Source organism: Artemia sp. Qi Xiang Cuo, chromosome 3, assembly GCF_049724085.1.
Source record: "Artemia sp. Qi Xiang Cuo chromosome 3, ASM4972408v1, whole genome shotgun sequence".
Lineage (NCBI taxonomy): Eukaryota > Metazoa > Arthropoda > Branchiopoda > Anostraca > Artemiidae > Artemia > Artemia sp. Qi Xiang Cuo.
The window spans coordinates 64,664,768-64,688,460 of record NC_142796.1 but is presented as its reverse complement, the minus strand read 5'-3'; the positions used below and the strand labels follow the sequence as shown (position 1 = coordinate 64,688,460).

General features: G+C 35.1%; 1 protein-coding gene across 1 annotated transcript in view; it reads left to right on the top strand.

The window, feature by feature from the left end:
• eIF3l (eukaryotic translation initiation factor 3 subunit l) overlaps nucleotides 1-21,965 on the top strand; it is a 64,255-nt gene extending 42,290 nt beyond the window's left edge. The window contains exons 5-11 of the mRNA XM_089086475.1: nucleotides 3,703-3,932; nucleotides 9,139-9,309; nucleotides 9,971-10,141; nucleotides 12,857-13,003; nucleotides 17,040-17,203; nucleotides 19,445-19,613; nucleotides 21,786-21,965. Coding sequence (XP_088942601.1) covers nucleotides 3,703-3,932; nucleotides 9,139-9,309; nucleotides 9,971-10,141; nucleotides 12,857-13,003; nucleotides 17,040-17,203; nucleotides 19,445-19,613; nucleotides 21,786-21,920 — 1,187 coding nt within the window. The 3' untranslated portion in view covers nucleotides 21,921-21,965. The remainder of the gene's footprint in view (nucleotides 1-3,702; nucleotides 3,933-9,138; nucleotides 9,310-9,970; nucleotides 10,142-12,856; nucleotides 13,004-17,039; nucleotides 17,204-19,444; nucleotides 19,614-21,785) is intronic.
• Nucleotides 21,966-23,693: the final 1,728 nt, after the last annotated feature.

Sequence of the window (23,693 nt, the reverse complement as noted above, 5' to 3'; positions counted from 1 at the left end):
CTATCTCAACATTTTGATTGGATATGTTTGGGGGAATGATGGGCGTGGGGGAGGTTATTTTTTCTCCAATCACTTTCGACTATTGAAAAGGGCACCAGCCCTTTGAATTTCCCATCGAATGAGCCCTTTTTGAGTTTCTACGACAACGCTTTGTATGAACACCTTATATGCCCCCAGGGCATAAATTACAACCCTTGCCCTGAGGGCTGTGAGGGGATTGTCATCCTGAAAGACCTAATTTCCAGAACTTTCAACTACGTTAAACAAAATGGCTATATCCAAATTTTTATTGGATGTGTTTGGGGAAATGGTGGGCGTGAGAAGGGCGTTAGTTTCTTTCCAATCACTTTCAACTATTAAAAAAGGCACTAGCCCTTTCAACTTCCAATCGAATGAGCTCTTTTGAAGTTTCTACGACAACGCTTTAAAAAAAAAAACCTTATATACCCCCAGGGTATAACTTACAACCCTTGCCCTGAGCAACGGCTGGGGGGGGGGGGGGGGGTTTGTCATCATCAAAGACCTAATTTTCAGAACTTTCAACTACGTTGAACAAAATTGCTATCTCAAAATTTTAATTGGATATGTCTGGGGAAATGGTTGGCGTGAGAGGGGGGTTAATTGCCCTCCAATCACTTCCGACTGTTAAAAAGGGCACTACCCCTTTCAATTTCCAATCAAAATGAGCCGTTTTTGAAGTTTCTACGACAACCTGAGGGCTGTGAGGGGTTTGTCATCCTCAAAGACATAATTTCCGGAACTTTCAACTACGTTGAACAAAATGGCTATCTCAAAATTTTGATTAGATGTTTTTGGAAAATGGGTGGTGGTAAAAGGAGGGCCACTTACCCTCCAATAACTATTAACTGCCAAAAAGGGCACAAGTCATCTTAATTTTCAATCGAATGATTCGTTTTTGAAGTTTATATGATAATATTTTCTATAAAAAAAAACCTTATATGTCCCCAGGGCATTACTTACATCCCTTGCCCTGAGGGCTGTGGGGGGAATATCATCCTCAAAACCATAATTTCCTAACTTTTTAACTACGTCGAACAAACTGGCTATCTCAAAATTTTGATTGGATGTGTTTGGGGAAACGGTAAGCGTAAGAGGGGTTCTAGTTATCCTACAAAAATTTTTAACTATTAAGAAGGGCAAAAACCCTTCTGTTTTCCATTAGAATAAGCTCTATTTCAAGCTTCTACAAGATCATTATCTATAAAAACCTTATATGCCCCCAGGGCATAACTTATAACCCTTGCCCCGAGGGCTCTGAGGAAGTTATTATCCTCAAAGGCCTAATTTCTAAAACTTTTAACTACGTTGAACAAAATAGCCATCTAGAAATTTTAATTGGATGTGTTTGGGGAAAAGTTTGGCGTGAGAGGGAGGTTAGTTGCCCTGCAATCACTTTCCACTATTAAAAAGGGCACTAGCCCTTTTAATTTTTAGTTGATCCAGCCCTTTTTCAAGTTTCTATGACAAAGCTTTCAATAAAAACATTATATGCCCCCAGGGCATAACTTACAACCCTTGACCTGAGGACTGTGGGGGGAGTGTTATCCTGAAAGTTATAATTTCTACTTTGATCAAAATGGCTATCTCAAATTTTTGATTGGATGTGTTTGGATGAATGGTGGGCGTAGAAGGGGTGTTAGTTGCCTTATTCACTTTTGACTATTAAAAAGGGCACTAGCCCTTTGAATTTCCAATCGAATAAGCCCTTTTTGAAGTTTCCACAACAAAGCTTTCTATAAAAACCTTATATGCCCCCAGAGCATAACTTATAACCCTTGCCCTGAGGTTTGGGGGGGGGGTGTCCTCCTCAAAAATATAATTTCTATCTGGAAATAAACTACGTTGAGCAGAATGGCTATATCAAAATTGTGATTGGATGTGTTTGGGGAAATGGTGGGCGTGAAAGGGGTGTTCGTTGCTTTCCAATCACTTTCGACTACTAAAAAGGGCACTAGCCATTCCAATTTCCAATCGAATGAGCTCTTTTTAAAGTTTCTGCGACAACTCCTTCGATACGAAGTGCCCTGGTCTAAAGCAAAAAAACAAAAAAAATACATTGTGCCAACATCGTTCTTAACTTAGGCAGCGCTTATGATAAAAACTACTATTGTGACAGCTAACATTGTGACGCCCATCCTAATTAAAAATTAAAAATTCCTAAAAGCCCCACAAGTAGCAGTAGTACTACTCTGCTAACTATACTAATTAAAATTCAGAAAGATTAGTTAGCTTTAAGAAACTGCTTGGCTACGTTGCAGGGTGTTGGTTTTTTGTATGGTTTTGAAACTATCTAGAGTTCCCCTGTTTGTTAGATTCTAAAAGTTTAGGTGGTATTTTGTATAGCTAGTCAATTAAACTTGTTAACTTGTAACAACAAGCAATGCATTTGGGAAGAAACATATTCCGAGCACTATTCTATCCGTTATGAATGTAAAAGGGGTAGTCTTTATCTTTTAAATAGGATTCATTGAGCGAACTGGTCTCATGTACAAAAACCTCGTCTTTTGGAAATGACTATTCGAATTAAACACCAACGACTTGAGTTATTAAGTAATTTATATAATTTCTGAATTAACCTTGTTATTAGTCTTAATGAAGTAGATTGATTATCTGACCTTCCTCAAAGGATAGAGTAAAAGAATTTGGGATATGTCCCTTTGAGGTTGCCATCCCCAACTTGGAAGGGAGGTAGCCACCAGATTTTTAAGAACTCACCATTCACTATTCGTGTCTTAATAACCTAAATTTGTTTTCTCAAAAATCAATTAGATTTCAATATATATTTTTTAATCCAGTTTAAGATTGTCTTCATTCTTGTTGGAACATAACTTAGATTCTGATAAGAATACATGAGAACGAAATTTTTTTATTACAGCTAATTTTAGGTCGTTCCCTTGATGGGATTGATTTCCTGGTAGTATTTTTCTGTGGGGGCGGGGGTGGAATAGCTGAAAATATATCGATAACTTTATAATTCCCTGTAATGTAAGTGCTACGAGCCTACTACATGTAGTGTAGTAGGCTCGTATGTAGCCTACTACAAACTTTTGTATAAAATTAGCTGTTCTTGATTGATGTTGTTTGTTCACGCTTAAGTTTTGTTTCTATTCGAGAAATTCGTAATCTATTTTTTGGAATTAATCTTGTCATGGGAATTAATTTTTCAGAATTAATTTTGTCTATTGATTTAGTTAGGGTCAAAAATCGCGATCTGCATTTTGCAGGTTATCAGCAAATCTTATTCTGAGCTTCTGAAAGCCATGCTAACAGCCTCTAATTTGAAGACGAAAATAACCCAAGATAAATTCCAATTTTTAGATCTTAATTTCTATGCCATTCAGTATCTGTGTTGCAGATGTGTTACGTATTCTGAGCCGTTCAGAAACCAGAGTTGAAGCATCTGATTTGTTCGAGACTTTGTAATCGCATTAGAAAATCCCTGCAAAAATTGTATTGACCACCAAATTTTGTTTGAGCCTATTAGACTTTCTACTCACTAAAAGACTCTTGGAGTATCATCTTCTATGTCAGTTTTTTATGTCGTTTTTTTATTTAGTTAATCGATATTTTGAACTCGCTCACAAGTTACATATTTGGCTCTTTGCCTGATAATGTATTTTTTTTATTTTCAAGTTCAGCTACCTCAATTTAAATCTAGAATCAATCTAATTTACTTTACAGGCGCTCCAACCCCAGTTAATCTGGAGCTGCCAAATCAATGGCTCTGGGAAGTCATAGATGAGTTTATTTATCAATTTCAAGCTTTTGCTCAATATAGATGCAAAATGGACAAGAAGACACTGGAGGACATTGAGATGTTGAAAACGAATCCAAGAGTGTATAGTATTCACTCTGTACTGAATGTTCTGCACTCGCTTATTGACAAGTCAAATATTAACAAACAACTCGAGGTTAGCCATTTCCCCACTCTCTATCTCTCTATGATATTTCATCCGAATCAGTGCTATGGTAAATAAAAAATGTTGTTCAGAATATATATCGTTTTTAGTAAAGCGTTTATGGACTATCAAGCCTATTAAGGGTTTGAGTTTCTGAATAACATATTCTAGTTGCTTTCACATTCATCACATGAACACGCAGACGTTACATAGGAACACACGCATATCAAATTCATCATGCTATATACCATTTAAATTTCAAAATCTGCTAGAACTACTAACAACTCACTACAACACCAAGCCGCACCTTCCCAAGAAGTTCTAGTTTTTCTTAAATCCTTCTTTACTACCTCCTTCAACCCAGTTCGGGAACGGCCTACTTTTCGTTTGGCCCTAGGTGGTTGGCCAAAACAGATAATCTTTGGCAATCCCTCATCTTAGTGTATCCTAGCCATCTAAACGTTTCTCTCAGTGTAGCCCTAGACAAGTAAAATGCAGCCAAATTTTTCGTACTGCTTACTGTTTGAAATACGGTCAGTCATAGAATCCTTAGACAATTCCTTTGGAAAACATCTAACAATCCATCTCCGTCTCTCGGAGTACCCACGTTCCAGAGCCATACTTGACCACTGCCCTCCTGTAGCTTCCAATATTCTTGGTTCGCAGACTTTATCTTCCTATTCTTTCAAACTTTCTTCAATTTTGAAAAAACAACCTAAGCCTTAGCTATTCTGCTTTTAACATCTTCGCTGCATCCACCATCATCAGTAATAATACCACCTAGATATGTGAATAAATCCCCTTGATCGATCTTCTCGTTACCCAATATCACCTTTTTACCTTCACTCATTCTCAGTGTAAGTGACTTAGTCTTCTTAGAATTAATTTGCAAGCCTATGCTTGGGCCCTGAGCTCTCAAACACACCAAAACATCATTCCTTTTGCTAACATTCTTATCTAGGACACTCAAATCGTTTATTTTCCCATTTGGTTCTATGCGGCCCCATAGACTTTGTTGTATTCCTTCGGACAAAGTCCATTAATATGGTCTGTATAAAGGGGGATAGAACGCAGCCCTGTTTAACTCCTGATTTAATATGAAACCAACTGCTAATGTCATTTCTTCAAAATCAATTCTAAAATAATTTTTTTTTTGTCCATTCCTTACTCCCTCTCAAAGGAATGCCATAGCTTGATATTTTCAACTGTCTTAGAAAGTTGCAGAACACTTAAATCCACAAGTTATTTTGTAGGTAGAGTTATCCGTATTGTTCGAAACGCGTTTAATGACAAGTCAGACTTACAACTCGATGTTAAAACTTATTTTTCTCTCTTCGGAAAGGCGAATTATTAAAGGAGTTAAAGGAGTGTTATTTGGTCAAAGATAAAGAGAATAACCAAGATGGCATAACCACTTTCTTTGTTCTTCTTTTTTTTGTAATATAAATGGGGTTTAATTCGAACGGGATTCGCAATTTTGCTAGTTTAGTTAACTTATGACCCCTCTAGTTAATCCTGGCTAAGTTTTTACGAAAATATGCATTATTATTGAACTTTCATGTCTAGTATTGTATAAACTTCTAGGTTTCATATTGGCTGTCGTTTTTAGCAGGAAATTTTTGTATTTAGTATTTCTTCTTCGGTCAAAGAATGATTATTAAAAATGTAATGTAATATCAGGTGGAAAGTTAAATAGTGTAGAAACAAAAAATGAATGCTTTAATAAAATTGGAAAGTAAATTGCCCAATATCCACTCGGTTGGACAATTTTTATCCCGAATAATTAATTATGGTGTATGGATTGGGAGTAAACTAAATGATTTGTTTTGTTAGCTAGTAAGTGTGAATCAATACTAGGCGCGTGCGAAGGGATTTATTTTAAAAGACGGGAACTATTTTAAATTTTTGTTTTAAATCACGAAAATTGATGAATTACATGCGAAAGATGATTATCTAGATTTTTTCGGGGGGGGGGGGAGGAGGGGGGCATGGTTATGAAGCACACCTACCTTCATACGTTTCTGAGAAGTTCTTACACTTGTTTATTTTAATTTCACAGTAGATTGTTATTTTGTATCAAATAGTTTGAGGTTAGTAACTGTAAATAAGGTTTTCTTCATTAAATGGATTTAAATTTATTAAGTCAGGTTTAATGTCTGTTCGTTTTAATACCATGCCCAGAGTTATCCTAAGTATGAGGGCGGCTACTGCCCCCTCAAATCCCATTCTTTTCATCAAAGGTTTAACTTTGGCAAGACAATAATTCGTGAAAAGGCCTCATTTAGTGTATTAACTTTTGGCAATAAAGTATAATCCTCCAAATCAAATTATCGTTGTAACAATAAGAGGGCTTTCACCCACTTTGCACCATACTGCACGCTTCATCTTGTATTCCTAATCTGAATATTCATTCCTGTACAAATTTGGTAATATGGCTTTAAAAACTAAAAGGAATTTTAAAAATATGAGTCTAAAACGCTATCTTGAGGCCTTAGGTACCCCCCGCCCCAGAATAGAATCCTTGGGCCAACACCTCAATAGATGGTTTGCTGCTATGCAATAACTCTGTAGCTGCTATCTTTATTGGATAAACAGCCTGTAAACCGCGCCAGTATGACCTCTGAAACTGGAAGGCTCCGTCTGTAGCTCTAAGAATTTTTGATCAATAATATTTTGGCGGTTTTAGCTCAAAATCGCTATTTAACGGGCCAAAATTCTAGAATAGGGCTCTTTCCTGTGGCATAATATGCTTTATTACTCAAATCAGGCATTCGAATGAATGCCTGAAAATGAATCTAATGTATATTCGAATGAATGGATGCATGAAATGTTCATTCGAATGAACCCTCTTCCAATAATTTGTGACTTCTTGTCCGATACAATCACCACTGGGGGAAAAGACGAATGCGCATGCTTGTCCATCTTTTTTCTGGAAAAACAAGAAATTGCATTTTGTGTGGATAATCGCCTTAGGGTTTTCATACATGTTTAATTTCATTGTATAATTCTGTTTAAGATCGCACCTTTTTTTGTAGAGTTTCATCCCTTTTTCTAATTTTTCCGGAGCTTTTGGTGAACAACATCAATGAGGGTACCACTCCCTCCTTCATCTTGTGTTTTTTATATTAAAGTTTAATATTCAAATAATGATAATGCGAGAATAATTATCCTAGCACCCCTTCAAATATTCTTCAAGAGGAGGGAGAGGGGGTCTGGAATACGGAAATAAATTATAGGGTTGTCATTTCCACTATTTTCAAGGTGAGTCATTCGCGCAAATCTTTTTTATACAGATGTCGGTCATGGACGCTTGTAGGGATTATAAGGGAAAAATTCCCCCTCACCCGAAAAAAAGGAAAGAAAGCAAGGGACATAAAAATTTTTAGGAAAATGTTTAATTTTTATATTCTAGTAAAAATGAAGCTCCTGGTAGCACTTGCCTCCCACCCCAATGGGAATTTTCTAGTCGCACTCAGGATGCTCTTTTCTTTTTTGTACCAGCAAGTGTTACAGTGAAAAAAACATTACGCTGTAAAAGGGAAGCTCTCCCAGCATTCATACTACAAACTTAGAACAAAAACTTTCCTAATGAAGGGAGACTAGAGAACAATTTATATCCTTCCCCTCCCCCCCCCACAAACTCCTATATTTGCCTGAAGAATTATTGGCGGCTTTTAAGGCTTTTTGACGCTTCGGGCATAGTGTCCCCATCGCCTACATAAAGATCCTCTAGCCCTCCTCCATATTTGCTGATGCACAATTATACACCACTATATATAATTATTTCCGGTCTCAAGTCAATGAAATCAATTCAATGAAGCTTTAAAAAAAAAATTTCGTATTAATTGTATATTTTATATTGGCTATCTGCATCTTTATAAACGACTGCACCACCGCGTGGCATTGAATTTAGCACACTGTTTGGAACTTGGAAGCTTAATGTATAGTTTCATTGTTATTCTATATCCATTCGTTATCTCATAATCCTTATTCGATGGTATTTTGGTCCCTCCTTGGGTAAAAGTTGTTGTTTTGCGCCACAAAATGGCAAAAATGCTACTTTGTTGTGGCGCAATATCTGTCGCCTCTTAAAAACGGCACTGTAACTTTGAATTCCCAGTTGAGTATCTGAATGAGCCCTTTCCTAATTTTCAAGGATTATTGATTTGATACGATTACCTCTATTGAAAAAAAGAATCGACAAACCAATAAATATGCATCTGTGGTCATTTTTCCAGAGAAAAATACAAAATTTCGTATATTTGCAGACAGGGGCCTGACACATCTGCCATAAGGTTCTTTAATATCACGTGATCATGCCGTTTTGAACAGTGAATGAACAGTACTCACGTGTTCTCGCCTTTTTGAAAGTGTTTTACTTCTTTCTCAAAAGTTAGGAAACGTTTTTAGGCTCGTAAAATTTGGTGGGTAAACTTAAACTTTGCGAATCTTACATATTAATAAGTAGCTTTAAAGCGGATTCTTTTGATTGATATATTGTCGTCAAAGCTGATTTTTTACAGTTTTGGTCACTTTTAGCACGAGTTGGAGGGTTGAGGGGAAGCCGCCTCGTATGCGGAATGATTTCTGCTCGTTGTTAGTTTTAATATCATTTTGAGAAATACCATGTTTTGCATTTGCTACTTTTTCTTCCCTTTTGAATGTTATTCCTATGGTCAACAACAGCCACCTCAGAACGGGACCAGAGTAGCCGCCATAAGGAAACTGAAGAAGAGAAAAAACTGGAAAATGCGCTCATCTCACGCACCAGCGGGCTGTGAGGTGAGATTGGACACGATAGTCCAATCTCAGTGGGATGACGCCTGGACAGCAGGACATATGAGAGAGGATTGGCTGCTTTTTCTGGATGCCCTGGGTGCCTCTAGCGGAACAGGAGGAAATAAGGATGAAACTCCCCTAAAGTGCCTTTTTTTTGAAACTAGGAGTGCTCCACTTCAGTTCTGAATGTTCTCAAAGAAGAGAAAAAATTCCAAGTTGTGTTCTGAATTTTTCCGTAGAACATAGAAAAAGTTATATATCGATCCTGAATTTTTCCCCAAGAAGAGAAGAAGTCCCACTTTAACTCTGAGTTTTCTCAAAGAAGAGGCTAAAGAGTTAAGATATAATACGAGTCTTTGATAGGATTTAGGCTTTAAAATTTGTTACTTGCTTATGTATCATAGATTATCGGACGCTAATACTAGCTGATTGTTTTAAGGTTTATGCTGCTGGTGGTGATGTAAATTCAGTAGCTGGTGAATTTGGACAGAGATCCTTATACAAAATGCTTGGATATTTTAGTCTTATTGGGTTGTTGCGACTTCATTCTCTCCTTGGAGATTTTTACCAGGCACTTAAAGTTCTTGAGAATATTGAACTTACAAAAAAGGTACGTTGCTCTTATTGTATGCATTATAAAATACCGCATGTTTTTTTTGCAAATAACTATATTAAAAGCTGCAGCCAAAACAAACAACATTTCTAATGTTTTCAATGGAGAATTCTAGGGTTAATTATTGAGTTAAGGGCTGATTGTTTAATTTTCAGAGAAAGAGATTATGCTGAAACGTTAAAAAAAAGAAGCACTGATTCATGGCCAATGTGTGGGTATTATGAAAGTGTTTTACGTTGTTTGTTTGTTGTTTTTTGTGAATTTTGGCTATTATTAGTTGACTGTACCCGAAAAGAATTTGGCTATGAATAATTTCTATTACTATTGCCAAGTGTGAAGAAAGCAAAAACGCATATTGAAAAAAAAAATTAATGATAAAAATTTTTCCAAATAAACGCAAAAAGCAAAATATTAAAGCAAATAATACGAGTGCAAAACGTTTTACATTAAATAAATTATATAAACAAATATGTATTTAAAATCTTGTTGAAATCTCAAGCTAAATTAGTTTGGGACCATACTCTTATTGAGTCCTTCAGTGCTCTTGTTGATCAGGAAGTTTCTAAATTTGGTATACCTGATTGTTCTACTCTTTATCCTACAGAATCAACTGTGTCAGCAGCAAGTATATTTATATTACTGTGTGCCTATATTTTAGCCTACTTATTCGAGAGTGCCGGCCTGTCAGGTGACGACCTATTACTATGTTGGTTTTGCATATATGATGACGAGAAGGTATTCAGACGCTATTAGAACCTTTTCACACATCCTACTCTATATCCAGCGTATGCGATCAACCTTTCAGACGAAAAATTATCAAAATGATCAGGTATTTTCTTTGATGTTAATTACTGCTCCATTTTATTGCAAATTCGTACTAGATTGTGCCATCAATCAAGCGTGGTTTCGCTGCACCAAAGGTGCGGTCAGGAGGGGTGCCCCCCCCACATACTCTGAATTTTTTCCAGTATTATACTCTTATCTTTTAACCGTTTCAAATGTTCCCGCCATTGTATAAAACATGCGATTCTCTGTCTTGGCAGAGAGTTCTCGACAGGAAAGCAATGAAGGGTGCAGAGAATAAGGAGTAGGAGGAAGGACCAGAGTCCCAAAAGTTCACAATAACAAAGAGAATATAGTTAGAGAGATATAAGAAAGAATAGAGAATATGATTAGAGAATACAATAACAAAGATTATTTATAATATTGCCTGGAAGGGTGCAGAGAATACAGAGTGGAAAGAAGGACCAAGGTCCCAAAAGTGTAAAATAAAAAAAAAAAATTTTGTTTGGGGAAAAGGTTGGCGTGAGAGGGGGGTTAGTTGCCCTCCAATCACTTTCGACTTTTAAAAAGGGCACTAGCCCTTTCAATTTCCAATGGAATGAGCTGTTTTTGAAGTTTTTACGACATCACTATCTATAAAAATCTTGTATGCCCCCAGGGCATAACTTGCAACCCTTGCCCTGAGGGCTCTGAGGGGGTTGTCATGCTCTAATACCTAATTTCCAAAATTTTTAACTACGTTGAACAAAATGGCTATCTCAAAATACGGATTGGATGTGTTTGGAAAAATGGTAGGCGTGAGAGGGGGGTTAGTTGCCCTCCAATCACTTTGACTATTAAAAAGGGACCCTTTGAATTTTCAATCAAATGAGTTCTTTTTGAAGTTTCTACGACAAAGCTTTCTATAAAAATATTATATGCCCCCAGGGCATAAATTGTAACACTTGCCCTGAGGACTGTCGGGGATTTTCCTCCTCAAAAACATAATTTTCAGATGGAAATCAACTACGCCGAAAGAAATAGGCATTTCAAATCTTTGATGGATGGGGTTTGGGGATTTGACGGGAGTGGATGGGGCGTTATTTTCCCTCCAATCACTTTCAGCTATTAAAAAGTGCACTAGCCTTACGAATGTCCATTCGAGAGAGCTCTTTTCGATGTATCTTCGACAACTGTTTCGATACGAAGTGCCCTGGTCTAAATAAATAAAACATTGTGCTCACATCGTTCTTTACTTATGCAGCGCTATTGCGCTGCCTATGATCAAGTATAATTTTGACTTTGATATAGTTGCAAAACACCTTGCTTTTTCGCCACAATGTTGGAGAATGTAAATGAAAAGTGATTGAACCTGACGCTTATGAAAATTTCACGATTAAAAAACTTCAGAAAGTTTAACTCGACCACACTTTTCAAACTAATATTCACAAGTTAACAGAATTCTTTTTCTTAATCCTTTTCCAGAAATTGTGTGTTTGACCTGAGACCGTTCTAAAGATTAGCTCCTGCAAAGAAAAGAAAGGGGTGTTGGCTTTTGCCACCTGAAAAAAGGAAATTTTACTAATTTCAGTAACCATCAAATACGTTATCATAAAGAAACTGGAAAAATAGCCCTCCGAAGATATTTTGCTTAAAAAAGTAATTCCAGACTAAAACAAAACATCAATAGTCAAATCATATAAATTAGCCTTCTTTGACTCAATAATAATAATTTTTCTTCTTTCATAAATAGTTCTTGTCTTGAAAGTTACGTAAGTGCAACTATTATTATTTTTTTTTACAGTTTTTGTAAAAAAAATCTCGGTTGTATTCAACTTACGATAGTGTGTACCTATTGAATATTTTGTAAGGCATAAGTTCAGCTATCTTTGTTTGTCCAGTTCATGTTTTTGGGTACCGATAGCCGGGATATTGCCTTAATTGCCAAAAAGACAAAATATCCAAATTTAGTTTAAGGACAAAGCTTAAAATTTTCGCTTCAAAAAAAAATGGTTCGATTTGGCTATTGATATAACTTGTTATAATTGGAAATTAACAATATTTAACCGATTCTGGTTTGTGAAATTGGTAATATTTCTGGTGATGAAGTTTCTTCGTTTCTTTCTTGATGTAATGGGCAATCGTTGGGCTTAATAAACTTGTCTGTTCATTGTCATATAATGCATATGCATTCTAAATGTTTCAGATTGTGTTTTAGGGAGGCTTAAATAGGGTAGACCTTTGTAGCTCAGGGTTTAATCATTGAATTAGGTTTCAAATCAACTTTTTTAGAAGTTCTTTTTTCGGCCGATAAATTTAACTAGGGAATGAACGTGACTATAACCACGCCAGGCCTGGTTGGGAGCCCTTCCTCCTTTCAACCCCATTCATGGGTAAAGTATTAAAATAAAAAAGGGTATTAAAGAAAAAGACTGACGAAAAAAAACACCTAAAGTGTTAAAATTAAACAACGAGGACCATCCAAACCGACTAACTAAAAAACCAACTGTTAAAATCAAAATCTTTATGTTAATCAAAATATTAATTTAATTTAAAATATCAGCATAAAACAACAAGATTCATCTAAAGCAACCGACTAAAAGACGAACAATTAAAAAAAAAATAATAATAAAAACTAAAATTACTTGTGCTATAGCACAAATATTTATCTTTACCAAAAGTCCATTGGCCCTGTCGCGTTTTTTTTCTTTTTGTGATTTGAAAATGAGAGCTTTTTCTGATTCATCTTTTTTAGCCTTAAAGCTATTTACCTTCCTTTCAGATAAACAAACAAACAGAGCAGATGTACGCTTTGCTTGCCATTTGTCTTGTTCTTCATCCTCAGCTGATTGATGAAAGCCTTCAGGCAACTCTTAAAGATAAGGCAAACGCTGACCGAATGTATAAAATGTCTCGTGGAGAGATTGAGGTATGTGATATAAGATACTAATTATATTTCTTTCAAAAGTTTAGAGTATTATATAAGTAAATTAAGTAAAAAATCAAGTTTTTTCAACTGAAAATAAGGAGCAACATGAAAACTTAAAACAAACAGAAATTATTACGTATATGAGGGGGTTGCCCTCTTCTCAATACCTTGCTCTTCACGCTAAAGTTTGACTTGTCGCTCCAATTATTTAAAAATGACTCCTGAAACACAGAAATTCTAAAAAAATAGCGTAAAGAGCAAGATATTGAGGAGGGGGCAATCCTCTAATATATGTATTATTTTCTGTTCGTTTTTAGTTTTAATGTTGTTCCTTCCTTTCAGTTTGAAAATCTTTTATTTAATTTATTGTTTTTTAAATAATGCTGGGAAATCCGGCTCTCCTTCCATGAGAAAATCCCTTCCCCCACGAAATATGCCTCCGTGGAAAGACCCTCTACGATTTTGGGGAGAAAAGGGGTGTGGGAGGGGGGCTTGCTGCCCTCCAGTATTTTTGCTCACTTCAAAAGGGCACTAGAACTTCTGATTTCCAAATGAGCCCTATCCCGATCCTCTAGGATCACTGGTTCGATACGATCACTCCTGGAAACAAATAAACACACATCCGGGATTTTACTTCTGGCAAAAAATGCAAAATTCCACATTTTTGTATATAGTAGCTTGAAACCTCTATAGTGGGCTTCTCTGATATGCAGAATCTAATGATGTGATTTTAATTAAGACCACTTGATTTTTTCGAGGTGTTTCTCCCCTTTTTCGAAAACTTGGCAAATTCTCTTAGGCTCATAACTTTTTATGGGTAACATTTAACTTCATGCGTTTTGCATAATTTGAATAAGTATAAAAATCAGGTTCTTTTGATTTATCTATTGTTATCAAGACTCTGTTTTTTCTTAGAGTTTTGGTTACTATTGAGCCGCATTGATCCTTACTTACAAGTTCGTTACAACGAACTGTTTGATGAGGCAACGAAAACACTCCAACTAAGTGACCATTCAAATGGTAAAAAATGCCTTGCAAAGTAACTGAATAGAAAATAAAACAAACAAAATAAAATAATACTAAATAAAAATAAGGAGAAAAAAGTTATTACATTGTTTCCATCATTGGGAAAAAATGCCTTGCAAAGTAACTGAATAGAAAATAAAACAAACAAAATAAAATAATACTAAATAAAAATAAGGAGATAAAAGTTATATTTCGGGAATTTATTAGAATTTTGAAAAAGGGAAAGATGTGATGGATACAGAGCATATATTCAAATTTACATTAAAAGCTTTCCTTCGTAGAAATAGTTATTTCCAACGGTTCGTCAAATTCTAATCTCAAGACTAATTCAGTGCTATCAAAACTAATCTAATAATCAAGTAAAGATCTGCAATATTTTAAATAACAAAAGCAAACTTATGAAAAACAAAAAAAAATTACATCCCGAAAACGATGGGAAGGATAAAAAACATACAGAGGGGTTACTGGGGCAAAGAAAGAGTCTAAAATATTGCGATGTTGATCGCATTAATCACTGTTAAATACTATAAATTGTTCTACATTTGAGGTAAATCCTCTGGTAATACTAGGACTGTTTTGTTCTGCGGTGCCATCCATTACTTGATGGTAAGTTCTTAGTCTAACAGACAATTTGCATAGCGTGGACTTGGATTATTACCCAATCGTGTTGCTTGCCACCCTCTTACCTATGGAAGCTTTCAAATAAATTAAATGTGCAATTTATGTCTTGCTTTTTCCCTTATATTTATTTACTTATTCTTTTTTTTTTTTTATTGTAGCTCAATAGAACCTCAAAAGCTTAATCAAAGAACATCCAGGGAAATTTTGCCGAAACCCACGTTCTCTGGGAACAACAGTTGAGAAACTCTTGTCCTTACAATGGGCAAAACCTCAGAGGCAACGTTCTTTATGTTCCAATATGTTCCAACATGTTAGTTATATTACCTATTTATCTCCTACCAACCTTTAAACTGAAAATGAAATATGTATACAGAACGCAATTACATTAAAAATATATATTCTAAGCACATTTTTACCTCACTTCAAAACAGTTTTATTAAAATTCTAGTGAGAGACATGGGCCCTTTAAACGGTTTTTATGTAGGATTTGACTTACAACTTCAGTCATCTATGTGTTATGTGTTTAATATTTAAGACGTCAACATTGCTGTGAAAGAATCATATCATAGAGATTTCTTTTTAGCAAAAAAGTATTTTTATTTTAACAGTCTAGGCGAGTTTGTTGCTACATCAGTTTGTAGTTCAGTTGGTTGTCTTACAATTGATTTGTTACTATAGACTACATTAAAATATTAGAAATTCATCAGCAGTACTGTTAAATTCAAGAGGTTGATTTTGCTTATCAAGAATTTTGCCCTTGTTTCCAAGTTATTTAGGGGAAGTAGTTCAAATATAGCTAAAATAATAAACAATATACGAGTTTTTGTGAGCTGAGATATAAAGATACTTCATAGGGCCATGTAATTGTATTAAATATTTTGCATCAATATTTTTGTAGTAATAGCAGGATTTTTGTAAATTATGGTAGCCCTTCCGAAGTTTCTTTATACGCAATTCATGGAAGTGGAACTGGAAGTTCTGAACTACCAAGCTTCTTTTCAGTTCTTTCAGTTAAAAAAACGTTTTATTTTTTTATTTTTTTATTTAAAGCATGAAGGCATATTTCTCAATGCAGGAGATGTGTGAAAAAAGTAGCGTAATTTTCGTTAATAGATGAAAACTTTGTAAGTAATTTGGTAAGTACCCTGTTTCGTGACATGGCGAGTTGAAACTTTAGGAACATTCATCTAGGGGGTGGGGGATTAAGGGGATTTAGAACGTTGTGCTTGGGGGATGGGGGGGAATTCCTCTGGTCTTCATAAAAGACTATTTGCTAAGGTTTTATTTCTTATTTTATGCGTAACGTTGAACTGGCTTTTAGACTAGTGTATTCTATTCTAACAACATCCGATTGAAATATTAATCATACAGTTGAGAATTACAGACAATTAAGATTCTCAGAATGTTAAATAATTAATCTCAGTTAACGTTCAGTTAAACATTTTGACCCGTTTTATTTGTTTTGTTTTGTTTTTGTTGCAATTGTCACCATTGTTACTGTTTTCTCTTTCTTTTTGTATCTACTACTAATAATACTACTAACAACTCGCTGCAGCACCAAGCCACCTGAGGCCAGCACAGCTACGCACGCTCCTCCTTCCCAAACCCTCCCATGAGGTTCCCATTTCCTTTAAATCTTTCTTTATGACGTCCTCCCACCCCAGACGAGAACGACCTGCTTTCCGTTTAACCCTAGAAGGTTGGCCGAAAAGGACAATCTTCGGCAATCTGTCATCCTTTATCTGCACAAAGTGCCCTAGCCACCTCAACCTTTCTTTCATTATAGCCCTAGAAAGCGGGATTGAACCACATTTTTCGTACAGCCTACTATTTGTATCAATATTTTTTCTTTTTGTATCAATACTTTTTATCATTGTCTTGGTAATTATTCCAATATTGCGCTAATTTTGCCGGCTCTTTCTACGTTTCCTTGTAGTTTTATACCATTGTTGTTTTCTTTTTTAACCTTTTTTACGTTGGGAGGGAGTGTGGAATTTTGGATTAAAGGCCATTATTTATTCTATATCAGTAAATCGTTTCGTCTAAGTTATTATTTTTATTGACACTCGTGACTCGTGACGAGTGTCTTCACGAGTTATTACTTTAATGCAAAAAAATCCTTCCACCTTGATTTGTCTTTGATTCTTTCTCAAAAAGGAGACATTCTGATTTCTTGCTCTTTTTTCTTCTCCTTGAATTAGTATCCAACTTAATTGAGTAATTTTTTTAGATTTTTATTCTAAATATGTTTATTTTGGATTCTAGTTTTCTGATGACTGAATACACCTTTTTCTTTCTTGTATTGTTCTTTTCTTATCGTAAATTTATATTTAATCTCGATGTCTTTTTACTTAAATTTAGAATTTAAATTTTCTATTATTGCTTGCAGGAATTTAGCAACTGTTTCATTTATGCCTGTCCTAAATTTGTTTCACCTGTTGCACCTGATTACAACACTACTCAGTCCAGCACACATATGGCTGTTTTGAATCATATAGTCTATGTTTTCATGACGGAGGTGAAGCAACAGCTGAATATACCTACGATAAGAAGGTAAGGATCTGAGTCTCTTAATTGTTTTATCTTTAAAGATCCTTTGGTTTCAAAGATAATTCCATATGGTATTCGTGTATCGAGAGTTCTGTGTGAAGCTTCAATGCGAAAACATTTTAGGAAAAGCGGAAAAAGAATCTCTACTATTGAGGTTAGGTAAAAGACTTGTATATACAAACAACTGTTCATCGGTACTAATCGAAAAACTAAATGTTCTGTTTTGACGGTATCGCTTTCTTGCAAGACCCATGTTTTGTAACATAATGCCTTTTCAATGACTGCAGGTATTACGTATATGTTTAAATTTATCTGTTCACTATATGTTTAAATTGTATGTTCTTGCGCCTTATTTAATTTTGTGAAATTTGCTGTTCGTGTTATTGTTTTTAATAAGAGTCGAATCGTAGCTTAAATTGTCGTTTCTCCGCCTCAGTCAACTAATTAGTAAATTTAATTAAATAAATAATCAAAATAGTGAAATTTTTCAAGCGTTGACTATAATTATTTTTTATAATTATGGGCCTCGATCATAAGTATGATGGAGTTTAAGTAGCAATTTAGTATGCTTACTAAAAGAGGACTATCAGGTTGAATCCAGTTCATTGAAGCGTTTTGTGTGCCTCTTGGCTACAAATGTTACATACACCATTCATTTGTAAAGATTTATTTAGGTAACTTCGATGAGAAGAAACTGCAAGTAAAGCGGCTGGATTTCGGTTGCCCATTTTGCTGTAATTTATAAGAAGGACCTTCATGTTGGCTATTGAATATTAGTTTGGATTAGTCTCATAACTTTTACGGATTACACTTGCAAGCCAATCCAGTTATAGGGAAGAACCAATAAAACAAATCCTCTTATAAGAACAATCTCGCATACCTTCAAAGTTGCTCAAAGAATATTTATTTCCTATTAATGGGATTGCATAATAGAATTAAAAGGAGAGATCACTTTTTTTAGAGGTTATTAGTGAGACATTTTTACTAGATATGGTGATAGCTTCACTACCAGAAAAGTAAACGTTTGAATTTAGCACTGTGTAATGATATTTTTCTCAGTAATGACCTCATTAAAAATCGTCATTTTTGTGCGCGAATTGCGTTGTAGTCAGCGCTGCTGAATTCTTGTTGTTGCTGTTTTTCTTCTTTTTTTGGTTAATGATCTAAAGCTGTGAAGGGAGCTTTGAATCAAACTTTGCAATTTTTTCTTTTCTCCTATATGAAGATCAGGAAATTTAGAAGAAAGTCCCTGGGAAGTTAACAAAGAGGTTATTTTTAAACATTTTGAAATTAGTATAAACAAGAAACGGAAAAGCTGTCCTAGCTTCTATAGTAAACTTTTAAGAATGTTGAGAGCAAGTGTGGAAATTCTGATTTCCTGATTTTCTGGAAATAATTTTGGAAGAGTTTATCTCGAAATCCCAAATCACGATTTTTTTACTTTTTGTAAATTTTTTATTTCGATGTTTATCGGAAATCTTTTATGCATGAAGTCTGGGCTCAGAAATAGACTGAATAATGTCAGGCAAGTCTCAAACATAGAAAGGGAGGGGGTTTACTAGACGTATGAAGCAAAAAAGAAAAAATAATAAATGAAAAATAGAATCAAAACAGGCGGGAAAAACGTGGGTAGTATTAGCCAGTGGAAAAATCTGAACCGAAAATAAGCAGATGTTTCGACAAGGACCTCCGCCAAGTAAACTTCACGAGAACAGAAAAGACACTCATGAAGTTTACTGTGAAGTTTGCTTGTGACACTGTTGGAGGAGAGATTAGGCTTTCAAAATGTCATGCCACCAGCCTGATTCATAATCGGGCTGGCAGATTTCAGCGAAATATCGCCAACACTTAGAAACCTGGTTTGGGTGTTGGTGCCGAGACAATGACAAAATTTTTTCATGTGTATCTATCAGATGTCAGTTAAATATGGTGAAGATTAGTGGCAAGGGTTTCGGTTGTGTCTTTAAGAGATTTGAGTCCAATTTGATTGCGTAGAGTATTTCTCATAAAAGCAAGTCCTTTGCTAGCTATATTTAGAGATGTTTTAGTTTTTGGGCTAAATGTGTCTTTGTACCCATAAAAGTAGTTTTTTAGGTTAGCCTGAACCTCTGTGAAGTGAGGTTGGGATACTTTTTTCTGTCTTCTTCTTGTTCTTTGATTTTTGATTTATTTGTATGTCTTCTCATATTAATAATTTTTGTACTCCTTCTAACTTGTTTGTTGACCATTGTGTACTTATTTTAGCTATTTGAAGTTGTACACTACCCTTCCACTGAAAAAGATGGCTGAATTTTTAGATAAATCTGATGAAGAATTCACAACAGAGTTGCTTTGCTTTAAACATAAGATGAGGAATCTTGTTTTGACAAGAGGGAGCTCAGCACTTAGTGGAGAGTTCAGATCCCTCTCAGAGGTATTTTCATTTTCTATTACGCTTGTATTATTGTTATTACATCTTTTTACTTGAAAGCGAGTAATAAAACGGGGCCATTGAGTAATAAATACTAAGTCAATTTAACTTACTTAGACTTAGGTCTTCCCACGCCTAGAGGCGCATAAGGCAGCAACGGTAGGTTTCCAATTCAGCCGATCTTGTGCCAGGGACTAGAGTTCATTCAGAGTAGTTTTAATTTGCTGCCTCTTTTCAGGAACCGACCTAGCATATTTTTCTGGGTTCCCCTCCTTTCGAAGAGTGGGTGGATTCCAACACCCTACAACGCGTGAAAGGCTTCCTTCATTTATGTGGATCATATGACCCAGTATCTCCATCTCCTCATTCCGATCGTGCTCGTCTCCATTAACTGTTCAGTGTCTGTCCTTGTCTGGGCAATTGTTTTTGAAGCTGAGTAATTATTTCTCTGCATTCTTTAATAGGTTTCATGACTCGCATCCATGCGTGTAAGTACAGGGAGTACATTGCTCCTGAATAGTCTGAATTTCCAAACGTTACTTAGCTAAGAAATGGTTAATAGTAAGAAAATCAACTACAGAAAAAATGTACAATTAAGGAGGGAATTGGGTATAACGATGATTTTTTTTTGGGGAGTGGGGTGTAAACACATATGCCATGCCTGCGAGTTTCGTGTATCATATCTTTAACTTAGAAATTATGTTGAAAACTGCCTTGATTATTCGCAAGAAACCAGTTTCGTCCAAGGTGGAGTAATAACTTTTTGTGAGAAGCCACCAGAACGAGCACGATAAGGATGGGTTGATTTCAGCATTTTATACCTGAAATATATGGACATTTTTTTATCCTTACCCTTCATTTCGGTCTCAGATGACTTGGTGCTGCCGTGAGCTGTTAGCAGTTGTAGCAATTGATTATAGATCGCCTCTTGTTTTCAAATACCATGTGATCAAGTTCGAAGTTGCTTTTTTTTTCTCTTGAGTTTCAAATTCGGCCTGCAAAAACATAGGAAACGGACATAAGGACGTTTGCCTAAAAGCGCTATCGGACATGTGGAAACAATACGAAAACGTCATTTTCGAGGATAGTTGCAATAATTCAGAATACATTTTCCAGTATAGTACATTATATATTATTGAGCATTAACTGCAACATTCAATGAAAACGATCATTTGTTCAAATTTTAGTTCACTTATTGTTCTTTTTATTGCCATTTAGGATTTTTTTTTTTTTTTTAAGTCAAGTTTAATGCGATCCTCATGCTCTCAGTAAGTCTGATACGCCAAAAAATTAATTTGTCGAAGAAAAAAGCACTAGAAGTTGTGAGGCTTCTCTGCCAAAAGTTCACGGGTCAAAGAGTACATTACAAAAACACTGAGTGCAAAATCAATGAACTTCAAAATAGAGTAGTTTTTGTGTACCTCAAAGAACCTGAACCAAATGCCCAATTGTTTTCCTAGTGAAGTAAGAATTCGAAATTTATAAGAAGTTGCAAGAGAACCAAGAATATACCGCAACATTTACAGCTATCTCCCCGAAGGAGGAGATATATACCGCAACATTTACAGCTATCTCCCCGAAGGAGGAGATATTTCCTGCTAGTCAAGAAAAATTGTTGATATTGTAGACTTATTGACCCGAAAGTCTCATGGATAGTGATACGCAGTCTTAATACCATCTTGTCACAAGTTTAGTCTTCCGTTAGGAGATTTCAGACTAGCTAGGGGACGGTGATCATTGCTGTTAATTACTATCGGTAATCATTTGTTTAAAGTTAATGTTGTTTTATTTGAATTGCTCGAACACTGTCATGAATTGAATTTTTCAGCCATTTAAAGGCTGTAAAGAATAAGAAAAGAAAAGTTTGAGAAAAAAAGCCAGTTCCCGACCCCAAATTTTCGAACTCTACTATAAGGGTTTTTGGATATATTCTTGGGAGATGTGGAGGGGGTGAATTCCATGTGGTGAAATGTGGAGAATTAATATGCTCGTGAAGCGCTTGGTGTGAAGGTATGACTAAGGTTATCTGTGTCTTCGTAAAAAAATAAAATATTCAGATGAAGGTCAATTTCTGTCCAATTTTTATTTATTTTGCTTCTTGTCCTTTATGTTTCTTGTTCTCTTGGTATTTCGGAGTGATCTTAAAAGCATTCTTATGTGATGTATTTGTTTTAGGTGGATTTCTATATTGATGCCAACATGATCCACATTGCTGACACTAAGGTGGCCCGAAGATATGGGGATTACTTTATAAGACAGATTCATAAATTTGAAGATTTGAATAATTCTCTGAAAAGCATAAGACTATGAGATTTTTTTGAAAGGATTAGTATTAAAGAAATTTTGCAATTCTAATTGTTTGTTTTATGCAGTCTTTTTCTAACAGTAAATGCTGATTTTCAAAATTAGTATGAAGTTTACAAAATGGTGCTAGCTTGTACTGCAATATGTTTTTAATCAATCCATATTTATATTGAAGGCGAATCTGAGATAACAAGCTTTTTAAACTGTCTTTTTAGTTTAGCTGTTCTTGGAATAGCTTTAATATGCAGGATTTTCGTTTTCGACAAGGGAAATTCTCCCTCAGGACATTATGCTGCAGACTGGGCCAGGAGAGCTGAGATCAGAATTTATAAAATTATTTGGTAAAAAAACAAATCTTCAAAAACCTTTTGTTCTCTGGAGGATTTCAAAAATTAAAGCGGAAGAAAGGGGAAGGTTTATCAGTGATGGGGTCATGCATGATTTTCTTTTCGAAGTGCTTATCTTTATCATTTCCTAATATACTAAACATTTCGAATTGCTGCAATCATGGTTGGGGGGGGGGGGGGTTGCAAGTGTTTCTGACCAGGGAGAAGTCATGGGTCAAGGACATGGTAGATACATCTTTCCGATTACTTTTATGCTTTCAAAACGATTGAATATTCGTTTTCTTAAGTTTAACGATATTTTAACGTTGGAAAAATAAATTTAAGTATATTTTCGAAAACGAGCCTTTGACCCCTTAAATGGCATCTAAAATATGTCAAGTAACGCATTATTTTGAAGGTCTCTTCTGTTAGGCTCTGGCAATCATGGCGGGCAAAAGGGGTTGGGGTTTCGAGGCTTTTTGACCAAAGTAACGAACCAAGGGCAGTATAGATACAATATTCTGACTATTGTTTCATGCAATTTTTTTTTTTAGTTTAGCAATATCTAAAATTGGAGATAGAAATTTAGTGCATTTCCAAAAATGAGCTATAACCCCTCACATGGCTTTTGGTCTAATTTAGTATAGGCTTCACTTCGAAATATTCCAAATAGCCCGTCATTTTAAAGCTTCCCTTAGGTAGATTGCAACCATCCAACTATTTTCTATTTTAGAAGTCTTTGTTTCCTTCTATTTGCCAAAATATATCCACTTCTTTTTGTGTGATTAATTAAAAAAACTCCGAAAAATCAGTTTTTCAAAGAAAATTATAGGCGATTTTAAACATAAGTTCAGCAGATACAAACACCTGTAAAAACCCAGACTCATAACAATAGTAGGCTACCATGGAACAAGAAAGGACACCAAAAGTAACCAGAATCTGAATAAGCAACCATAGCAAAAAAACATGCTACCGGTAATACCGTAAATGTATTAACGTATTTTAAAGCGAGTAATGCTTAGGCTGAATATGAAAATCAAGCTTAAAACGAAAAAAATATTTTGCTATTAAAGTAAACTTAAATATAAATGAAACTTAAAACGAACAGAAATTAAATAAACAATCAATGAGAACAAACATACAATAGATATTAATATAAATGAATAAATAAATCTTAAAACGAGTGAGACTTAAATTGAATATGCAAATCAAGTTTGAATCGAATAAAAATAACTACAAACAAGAGTTTAGGGTATCGCCTCACTGCAGAAGCCTAAAACCTACTGCGTCATTGGCGCTTTACTGAAAACTATATGAGTCTTGAACAGTCTTGGAAAGTATAAACAAAATCAAATTGAATATTATATATATAATGATATTAATTGTTGAAAGATACATCAGTTCAAGATTTTTTTTTTTCACTTTAATTTTTATTTTTATTTTCAATTCTGTA